This window comes from Barbus barbus (genome assembly GCF_936440315.1).
Source record: "Barbus barbus genome assembly, chromosome: 2".
In the NCBI taxonomy this organism is placed as follows: Eukaryota; Metazoa; Chordata; class Actinopteri; order Cypriniformes; family Cyprinidae; genus Barbus; species Barbus barbus.
In genome coordinates, this window is record NC_136730.1 from 35,033,420 (window position 1) to 35,044,368 (window position 10,949).

General features: G+C 37.4%; 1 protein-coding gene across 1 annotated transcript; it reads left to right on the forward strand.

Annotated features, from left to right (window-relative positions):
• Positions 1 to 1,007: 1,007 nt before the first annotated feature.
• Positions 1,008 to 7,500, forward strand: gpr78b (G protein-coupled receptor 78b; the record flags this gene model as incomplete). The annotated part of the gene is made up of 3 exons (XM_079434555.1): positions 1,008 to 1,675; positions 1,779 to 1,892; positions 7,263 to 7,500. 3 exons carry the CDS (start codon positions 1,008 to 1,010, stop codon positions 7,498 to 7,500), a joined length of 1,020 nt encoding a protein of 339 aa, XP_079290681.1.
• Between the last annotated feature and the right edge of the window lie 3,449 nt (positions 7,501 to 10,949).

Below are 10,949 nucleotides of genomic sequence, written 5' to 3' on the forward strand. Positions count from 1 at the left end.
AAATTCAGCTTTGCATCACAGAAATGTATTTTTATATTTATTTAATATATTTATGTTTTTTTTTCTGTATTTTTGATCAAATAAATCCAGGCTTGATGAGCATAAGAGACTTCATTCAAAAACATTAAAAATAGTAATGTGTCCAAACTTTTGTTCTGTATAAGTAAAAATATACAAAATGTAAAATTAAATGTTATATAAAGAAAAAGGTTAGGAATCATATTTGTTTCAAATGCTTTTCATTAGGGGTGGGCCTCCAACATGAATTTTGCCTACTGCCTCCTAACACCAGTGGTCTCCATGATCAATTTAGCTCACAGTACTTCTGAGAAAGGCAGCCCTGGCTTACTGTTGCTATGGTTACCTCAGACGAACGCGACTTCTGTTCACAAAGGTCTGTTTAGTGCGCTCTGACTAGCTTGAAATCTAACTTTCTGTTAGGTGTTGAAAACGCAGTTGAAACGTACACTTGTATGTTAATGTAATAGGGCTATATACATTTGAGCACCCACTGCCAAAAGGTCCCTTGGATGGAGAATTGGAGCCTAGGTTTTTAGAAGACGTTGCGAAATTTCTCTTATCGAAAGTATATTAATTAAGCGAAACCACAAGATTTTAAGGTTTACTTTCTTTCATAATTTCTACAAAACAACCTCACACCCTTGTACGCATGAGCTAAGAACAAAGCAGTACAGAGGGATCCCTGGGCTCCACCAATAGCTTTGGGATGCGCAGGACTGAGCGCCTCTATCACGATGGACACTGGATAGGTTTTATTCCGTCATAACAGTGCACTATATGTTCATTAGAAATGGCTTTGTTACAAATCTAAAGAGGGAAACCTGCAGGCACGATTATGGTTCAGAACTCTGGACAGCGCATCCGAGTGTCTGATACGACTGGAGTTGTTTTATCTCTGCGTGTTTAACAGACGAAGAACCATGCAGATATTTTATTCACCACAAAACAGGGGCAAATACACCGCAAGGGGACTTCTGAAATGAGAAATGGACTTTGTGGAAATTCTGTTTGCTTTGTTCATCGTTGTGATTGTGATTGTTTCTTTGTTGTCGAACTTACTGGTGTTGCTATGTTTCATTCACAGCAGCGAAATACGGCGCCAGGTGCCAGGACTGTTTACCATGAACTTGTCTTTTTGCAACATACTGATTTCTGTGCTGAACATGCCGTCCACTTTAGTTGGGATTGTAAATCACCAGCAGCCTTTTGGGGACCGCATCTGTCGCACGCTCAGCTTTCTGGAGACCTTTCTGACAGCCAACAGCATGCTGAGCATGGCAGCACTCAGTATAGACCGGTGGATCGCCGTGGTTTTCCCGTTGAGTTACTCAAGCAAAATGCGCTATCGAGATGCGCTGGTCATGGTGTGTTATTCGTGGCTCCACTCGTTCACATTCTCCCTCATTCCGCTGCTTTTCTCTTGGTTTGACTACAGTCCCATTTACGCATCCTGCACGTTGCATTTGAGCAAGGAGAGCGCACGGATTAAGTTTACTGTGTTCACCATCGTCTTTCATGCCACCAGCTTCATGCTCTCGCTCGTGATTTTGTGCGTTACATACTTAAAGGTTTTAAAAGTTGCACGCTTTCACTGCAAGAGGATTGACATTATAACCATGCAGACCCTCTTCTTACTGGTAGATATTCATCCAAGGTATTTATGACCATTTATTTTCAGTAAGCATCATAGAGATGTTTGGGCAAAATTTCCCATTGTAACGCAAGTGTCAATAACATTTTGTAAAACTCTTTTGTAGTGTCAAACAGCGCTGTATTGCTGATCAAAAGAGGAGGAAACAGCGCGCTACTAAAAAGATTAGCATTTTCATTGGCTCTTTTGTCATCTGTTTCGCCCCTTATGTCATCACAAGGTATGTACTGTTTTAAGCTAAACATTTTTACAAACCATTTGGTATAGCCTAAACAATATGGAATAATAAGGCTAATGTGGGACCCAACGAAGCGTTTTGAAGCGCTGAATAACTTTTAATTGTGTATTATAACTTAATTTCTTGGTTGAACAAATATTTGGCTATTGAAAAGTAAAAAAAAAAAAAAAAGACCAAATGACGTAATTTAATTGAGTCGTGATACAAGAAAAACAAGGCAAGAAAAAAAATGTGAGAATATCTTTCTAAGAATAGCTCTTGTGCGCTGAGGTGACAGGAACACAAAACACTTTTGGTCACTCAGGTGATTCCCTCACGATCTTGTAAGAGCAATCTGAAAACGACATTTATCTTCTCTCTCCTCTGTTTTATTTACTTCTCAGTGCCCTATACTGCCGTGTCATACCGACTATCTTAATATCTTTTACCCAATGAAACGGTGACGTATTAACTCATAATTATTTTATGCAGCGATCATTTGATATTGCCTTTTCATGAGACAGTCGGAAGTTTTCAAGAGGAGATAACCGATTAGGAGAACTGATTTTTAATAGTTTTAGTTCCACATTTTGAAACAGTAAAAACGAACTGTTCATTATAACAATAAAATCATTATTTTTATTATGGTAATTTTACATTCAAGTAAGAAAAACAAATAATCAAATATAACCCACCCAGCACCAGACGTCGTTTTTTGGGCTAAATCAAGTCAGCCCGTCATGGCCTTATTTTATACCAAAAATCAACGTTTAAAATTGGGGTTTGTTTGGTCCGTCGGATTTAGTCCAAAAATAGATGTTGAAAACTTGGCTTTGTTTGGTCGGTCTAATCTAGTCCAAATTTAGCAGGAGCTTGGGCTACTTTGACACTGTTGCCGTGGGCTGTTTTTCATTTATGCCAAATTGCCAATAGCCCGCCTTGTAGCCTAGCTAGTGCAAATAGTCCAGAGGCTATTTACACTAACTCCACCCATCAAGGTGTGATAGGGATAGTCAATTTTATAAAAGACGGTCAGGAGCCAGCAGTTTTAGTGGCACATATCGTAAAAGCTCTTTCTGTGGTCATGTTGATGCCATTGACCCGGAATCGAATCTGCCTGTTGCCGAACTTTTTTTTTCTCCTTTTTCAAATCTTATATCACATGTAAAGGCATTTTATTTTCAATAAAAATTAAGGAAATAACCAAAAAGTTGAAAATAATGTATCGGGTAGAGTTAAGGTAGGTGTACGGAGGGCTTTATTGTACCAATAAGGTGGCATCCATTTAATAATTTTAATTAAAATGATCATTTATACTCAATACGTTATTATTGCATACTGTTTTATAATGTAATTCAATACTGAAGTACAGATAGTTGCCACTGTTTGCAACAAGTAGTATAAATAGCAGAAATTCCTGCCATTTTAACAGTGTATTGCATATCGCTAAAAATGCTGCTATTTTCACTTAGTGTAAATAGCCTCTATCACCATTTACACTTAGTGAAAATAGCCCCTGCCTTTAAAAAATACCAAACTCAATAAACATTATTAATAAATCATTCTATGTAGATATGCACATATGTGTCCAGAATACGAATGCGACGCGTTTAATTACATGTTAAGCAACATGGCTTAATGCATTAAAACAGTTTTTTTAAACATACCAAACTAAACATTATTAATAAATCATACTATGTACAGACAAGCAGATATGAGCCCAGAATAAGAAAGCAATGCCTTTAATTATGCGTTAAGCGTTTTCTCCCATAAAAAAGTTGCAAGGAAAATGCTTAACGTGGCTTAAATGCATTAAAACAGTGCTTTAAGAATACCAAACTCAATAAGCATTATTGACCCTCTGATGGTTTAGATCTCTGTACCCTATAGTTTTTTTTGGGGGTCTCCAGAGACCCCAGACAATAACATTTAATTTTGTAACAAGATAATAGTTTTGTTTTTTTACAAATGTAATTTTACTCTGTTTGTTAATGTTTTTACTCAACATTTGTGCAGTTTTTGGAGGATTTATGATATCTTTTAAATTTCTATAAATAAATAAATATTTATTTAAATTACAAATTTACAAAAAAAACAGCATTTGATGTAAAATTCACTTTATAAAAGGCCCAGATTTCTAACTTTCATTCATGGGGATAACATGGATCATTTTAAATGATTTAATGTAACATTTATACCCATTTTTTTGGAAAATGCAGTTTTAAAATAAAAAAATATCACTTTAACCACTAGATGGCCATAGAGCTCCACTATATGCTATTTGCTATTTGAGAGACCTGAAAGATATCTTTTCACAAGTTGGATTCAGTTGGATTCATATCTAAATATTATAAAATCACAATTATAACAAAAATAAAATATTTTTTGTCAAAGTTTAGTATTTTTTGTACTGAAAAAACCCCAGTTTTTCAATAATGTTACATTATGATCAGAATCAAACCTGAACAAAATGTTACAAAGAGAAATGTTGGAGTCTTAAGATTTTATCATTTATTTCAATTATCTATTTTTAATATAATTCTACAATTTTAATCAATATTTCAGTTACTAACTGTAACAGAACAAAAATGAACAGAAATGAACAGTTATATTATATTACATATGAACACATGAACTGAACAGCAATAACAAGTGAGCAAATAAAGCAGTAAAAAGATAAAATTTAGTAAAAGAAATCAAACAACGAGGAACAATAAGTGTGTGTGTGTGTGTGAGAGAGAGTGTGTGAGTACACATTGTCGGTGTCAGTGTCACCACTTTATATTTGTGTTGGTTCTGCATTTTGGATGATTTTATTTGACAAATTATAGCCTTACAAATGTATGTGTGTGTGTGTGTGTGTTTGTGTGTGTGTGTGTGAGCAATATAATTTAGCATTGTGGATGTTTTTTGCATTGGTGGAAGTGTGCCACTTTATTTGTGCCATTTCTGTCGATGTGTTCTGCGTTGTTTCTGATTTTGATGATGAATTTTGTCTATTTTGATTGCGGGGTCTCCAGAGACCCCGAAAGCCACGAGTGTCACAAATTTTGTCACGCTAACATAAAAACAGATATCATTCCAATTTTTTATTTTTTTTTGTAGATCTAGAAAGTGTTGAGAGCCGTAGAAGGTTTCATACCATTTGGACAAAGGGAACATTTTTAAAAAATTGAGCAAAAGTCATTTGGGGTCAAAAAGACCCCGTAAACCATCAGAGTGTTTTAATAAATCATTCCATGTACGACGGGCAGATATGAGCCAAGAATTTGAACGCAACGTGTTTAATTACGTGTTAAGCATTTTCCTTATGGGAGGAAAGCACTTAACGTAGCTCAATGCATTAATGCATAAATGCATAAGATGTTTTCCACAACAGTTCCCCAAACGTTCACTTAAAACATAACAGATTATGTTTGCATGAATAGCCTACTTAAATACAGCTATTCTATTTTAAATTTAATTTAGACAATTTAGTTGAATGGTTGAATAACTGGTGACAAAATAGAATCCCAGTAAAAAAATACTGTAATGAGAGTCCACTGAGGCGAGCGTAGTAATGAACCCAAGTGCAGCTTTTATTTACAACAAAGACAAAACATAATCCAAAGAGACTTGAACAGACTTGACATGGCATGAACAGTTTTGACATGAACAGACTTGACGTGGCATAAACAGACTAGACTCACCGACAGCAGGTTACAACAACAATACATGACTAGAGACAAAGGCTACATTAAGGCTATATATACCAAACGATACAGGGGCATATTCAAGCTCACACTAGTGCCCAACGTTTTGCTACGGTTTCCAGGTTGAATGACATGTTTCCTGGAAACGGTGTGTAACGGGGATTGAGATACGTTTTCTCATGTTTGGTGGGTGTGTCAAAAATGTCAGCCCAATCAGCAGCAACATGTATATAAACCATGTATCTCTGTATTAAAGAGACAGCTCGCACAATGGGTCCAAGTGAAATCATTTAATATGTGTCCGCTGCAACTTGGTATACGCAACAATTGAAGATATTAGAAGACATGTTTGTCGTAAGAGTTTTATAGTAGCATAGCATATCAACATGATGATGGTGAATTTAAGTAAATGAAATTAAGTAAATGTAATTAACATCAAAATAAATTCACAAGAGCAAGTATATTGTTTGCACAGGTTTATTTACATTAAAGGCAAAATAACTGAAATAATAAGAGCACAAGTATAAATCTGGAACTTCTTTAGGTCTGTCTAAATATCACGTAGTAATTTCAATGTCTTCTGGTCCATATGTCCTTTCTTTAGGAAGGTGTGCTAGACACTGATTAATGTAACAAAAATACTATATAAAAGTACATATTTATATACTTTGCTATTGTATTGAGGAGTGACACTTTCATAAACTTTTCTATGCTCCTCTGATTATATAATAATAATTAAATATTACAATATCATAGCAGAACAACAGTGATCAGCAATAACGATAAGCCTAATACTCACAATAAAAATAATGTGGATTATCCTTCACCTGAAATGTTTGTGTTTTCATCCTGAAATGCGAGGCAAATGTTGGATCACAATAATTAGGAACCACAGTTTCCACAAATCCCTTTACTCGACTGGGATGTTCTCTTTTATTCTTGACAGCAAGAGCAGTGCCTGTAACATCGAGCATATTTTGCAGTATTAAACACGTATTTATACCTATTTCATCAGGCTCCGAAAATGGCCTTCTTAGCTGGCATAGTTGCAACACTTGCATCAACAGAGACCGTTTCCGTTTAATAAAGGTTTTGCGCCCTTTTTTCAGGGCTGAACACAGTTCAGGTCACATGACAAGAACCAACCAATGAGAGACAGGACACGTGACTAAGGCAACCAATTCTTGTAATGGTCTCAATTCTTGTTCATGGTAAATTCTTGCTATTTTTTACTCTTTCAAAATAAAATCTTTTACTCCCCAAATCCAAAAACACTGATGTGTCCACAAATCCCTCATTAACAAATAGACAGACAGACAGACAGACACACACATGCAAAACATAATATTTAGCATTATATAATGTCAAAAATCACTTTTTTTTCAGAGACACATTTAGACTGTCTTGCGATTGTCACAAATGATAATCGGATATAATCACAAAAAAACATGAGATTTTGTGTAATCTCTGGTCAAGAGAAAAAATTATGGTGACTGGGGGCATCTAAAACCATCTTGCCCTACAACTTCATAATCAGTTTTGCAAGTGTTTAGCACACAAAAGATGATTAATCTTCTTTGATTAAGAAGTCATGGTAAATAATCACTAAATTATGTTTTTCTGTGTCTCTTGCCTGGATGCTGTCAGCTATGATGTTAATGGATTCATCTCTGTTTCCAAGGTTGACTGAGCTGCTTCCCTTTGTAAATGTCAATCGGTACTGGGGTATTATCAGCAAGTGTTTAACATACAGCAAGGCAGCTTCAGATCCCTTTGCCTACTCCCTCCTGCGGCAGCAGTACAAGAAGGTCTTGGTAACGGTGGCCAATCGCCTGTTGAAGCGTGATTTATACCCTTCCTCAGGACACAGCAGCTCTATGGACACAGAGAATGACTACAGTCTTCAGAGAATCAGCTAAATTTAGCTAAATCTGTTGCAAAAACTGGAAATGCCCAATGCCTTGGTTTGAAAGGTCTGTGAGAATTCTAAGTGTATGTGTGTGTGTACCTGGTATTCACTGTGCTATGGGGAACAAATGTCTTCACCAGGATGGTAATACCAGTAATTTTGACCTTGTGAGGACCTTTATGTCCCTATGAGGAAAACAGCTTATAAATCATACAGAATGATGTTTTGTGAAAATGTAAAAATGCAGAAAATGGGAGGGGTAGGTTAGGGTAACAGGATAGAAAACACAGTTTGTACAGTATAAAAACCATTAAGCCTATGGAATGTCCCCATAAAACATGGAAACCAGTGACCAGTGTGTGTGTAAGAATCTGGCTGTGTGGTCACAGTTGGTGGTGTTAACCACTCTAATGTAACAGGAATGTAAACAAGGACACTAGCAAAGTGCAAAGCATACATATACGCACTTACTACATAGGATTCATTACATGACATTTGGCTTGACATTATGGTGCATTTTATGCTGTGGTCTATATTTTTGGTCTAATGTGCCCCCTGCTAAGAGTCAGTTAAGAAGAATTTGTTACTTAAGTGCATGATATTCAGATCATTTACTTATATGACTGAGGCTTTGGGTACCTGCAAAATGCAATATAAGTTTATCTCTTAAGTTACACTCTCTTGTTAAAAGATTTTCCACCCAAAAGCGTACTGATTACTAGACAGTGATACACCTACTTTTAACATTAGTGACAGAACATTTAAGATAAAAAAAATCTCTCTTGTACTAAATGTACTAGATTTCTCTAAATGTACTAGATTTCTGAAACTGTTCTAGTGCTAGTTCATTGTTCGGTTTGGTGAAATGTTGCGAGTTGTTTTTAAAGATGACTTTGTTAGACTCTTAATGTAGACACTTTGCATAGTATAAGAAATTTATAGTGTACTTAATTTACAATAAATTCTGTTAAGTAGTTGTAGGGTTTACAGAGTACCAGAGTTTGTACAGATTTATTATTGGCAGATTTGTTAACATTGGTTCAATTAACTGTTTTGTGAAAATGGTGCAATAAAGACATCTGTATGAAAAACGAAGTAATGAATAAACATATAAATAGATAATTGCATGCTATTTCACTAAATTAATGGGCAAATTAATTGGTTAAAATTATTAAATCAATGCTTTGCGTAAGTATTCACACTGATTTTTTTGTCATTGAATTTTGCAGTATTAAACGTATTTATACCCATTTCATCAGGCTCCGAAAATTCTTCAAAAAGAACAAAGAATGGCCTTCTCAGCTGCCATAGTTGCATCAGAGCAGGGTGTTCAACGCACCACCGTTTCTGTTTAATAAACGTTTTGCTTCACACATTTGTAAAAGTTGCTGCTATCATAGCAGGGACCCGACACATCACTGAGAGTAGCAATCAATTGTTTTTGGTTCACCTACACCAGATGGAGGAGGGTTTGGGCCCTGGCGTTGTGGTGGCGGCCGAAGAGCTCTCACAGGTGGAGGAGGATGCGCTGGGTCCACAAGCTTTTTTGGGTGTGGGGCCTGCTGTTTTTTTAGTTGATATCTGGGGCCTTGCAGTGAAAGAGCGGGAGAGTTTTGTCCCAGCATACACCAGTTCCTCCATTTTCTGTGAGAAGCTTAGAAGTGGAGATGCTGGAGAGAGGGATAGTGTGTCTGGTGAGTGGGGCTCTGGCTCTGGTGTTTCCAGTGGCTGTGATATGTTGTCTTGGCTTCCCTGGCTGTTTTCCAGAAAGTCGTCCTTGGGTGCTGAGAGCTCTGTGATGAGCTCTGTGTGCAGGGCTCAGCAGGGATGTCCATGAGCAGTGGTTGTTTTGGCTCCACTGTGCTATCAGTGTCCTTGTGGGACGTGTCAACCACATGACGACTCGAAAGCTGATATGAAGTCCTGTGGTCACTCATATTCTGTCCAGGTGTGTGTGTGCCATTCAGGTTAAGTGGATTGGCACACACTACTGAAGGATAACGGAGGGAGAAGTAGATATTGTCCTTTAGCACTCTTGCACCAAGTTTGTTTGGGTGCAGGCCATCCAGTTTAAACAGTTGTCTGTGGCCCCAGAAAAGATTGAAGTCGTCGATGAAGTTGACTCCTTTTATACCTTGTTTGCAGCCATGTATATTCAGCCCAAGCAACCATGTAAACATGTTAGTTCCCCCTTGCTGGGAGTGGTACACTGATGAACGTCTGAACTTCCCTTTTCACATCAGAGACAGTTGCTTGAGGAAAGCAGCATGCAGTCGTAGTCCTGCTACTGATGTTTCTGATAATAGAGTCACCCACTATCAGAGTCCTGGACTCGGCTGAGCTCTGAGCTGAATGCTGCTGTCTGCTCGACCTCGAGAGCCTGTTAGTAGCAATGTTGGCTACTGGCTGATACGATCCATGTTTAGTCACATTTGTGGATTCCTCACCCACATTCATTAATGCTTCAAATCTGTTCTCAAGATGTATAGGGGGTGGTAATACCAGTGTTTGCAAGCCTTGTCACAGCCATATCTGGGGTAGAGGATGCTACCGCAGCAATAGGAGATACTCGTGACAATCTGATGTCACGAGTGCCTTTGGGTCTCGCTCCCTGTTTGTGCAATTGAGCTGTCTGTCTGTCGATCAGTATCAGTTTGTTCCTCTACACTTGGTATAAACTGTTGAGATTCACTAGATTCACGGGACTCACCAGCTGTATGCTGACGGGGTCCATGATGACGATCTGGTGTGTGTTCCGCTGTTTTGGAATTCCAGCAAGTAACTTTGTTTCAAGAACTGCAATCCTTTGTAGAAGTCTGTGGCAGTTCATGCAGCAAGTAGATTCCACAAGAGGCGTTTTCTCTCTCGTTTGTTTGAACGTAGACAGCTGTGTTTTCCCTTCTCCGGAATGTAAGCTGCTGGCAGTGGGAGGCAAAGATTCTTCTTTTTCATCCCGAAAAGTTTTTAGTTTTAGTGTTCTGCCAGAAATGTGTTGTTTGAGCACTGTGTTGATCTGCTGAAGTTAAAATCATAGAAAAATCGGAGAAAAGTACATAAGCAGGGAGCAAAGCACAGAGCAGTAAGCAAGAATGTCCGAACAGTAGCGAAGCCGGAAGCAATTCTTGTGTTAAAGGGGTACCCTTTTAGCGTCACTTTTCAACATGCATTTCGACATTGCCTTAATGGTTTCCATGCTTTTGTAAAAGTAGAAATCATTTTATATAAATTTATACTTTCATTGTATATTTATTTCTAAAACTGACCATAAAAAAAGAAGTTTAAAGTATTACAAACAAATCGTGTTGCATTCCAAGTCTTCTGAAGTCATACAATGACTTTATGTGAAGAACAGAGTAAGTCATAAGGTTTTAATCGCTGAAAATGATCCCACACCCTCTAAGCACTCGCATCTCATTCAAATATTGACTTATATGAACAAAGAGGTGCTAACGAGACAAA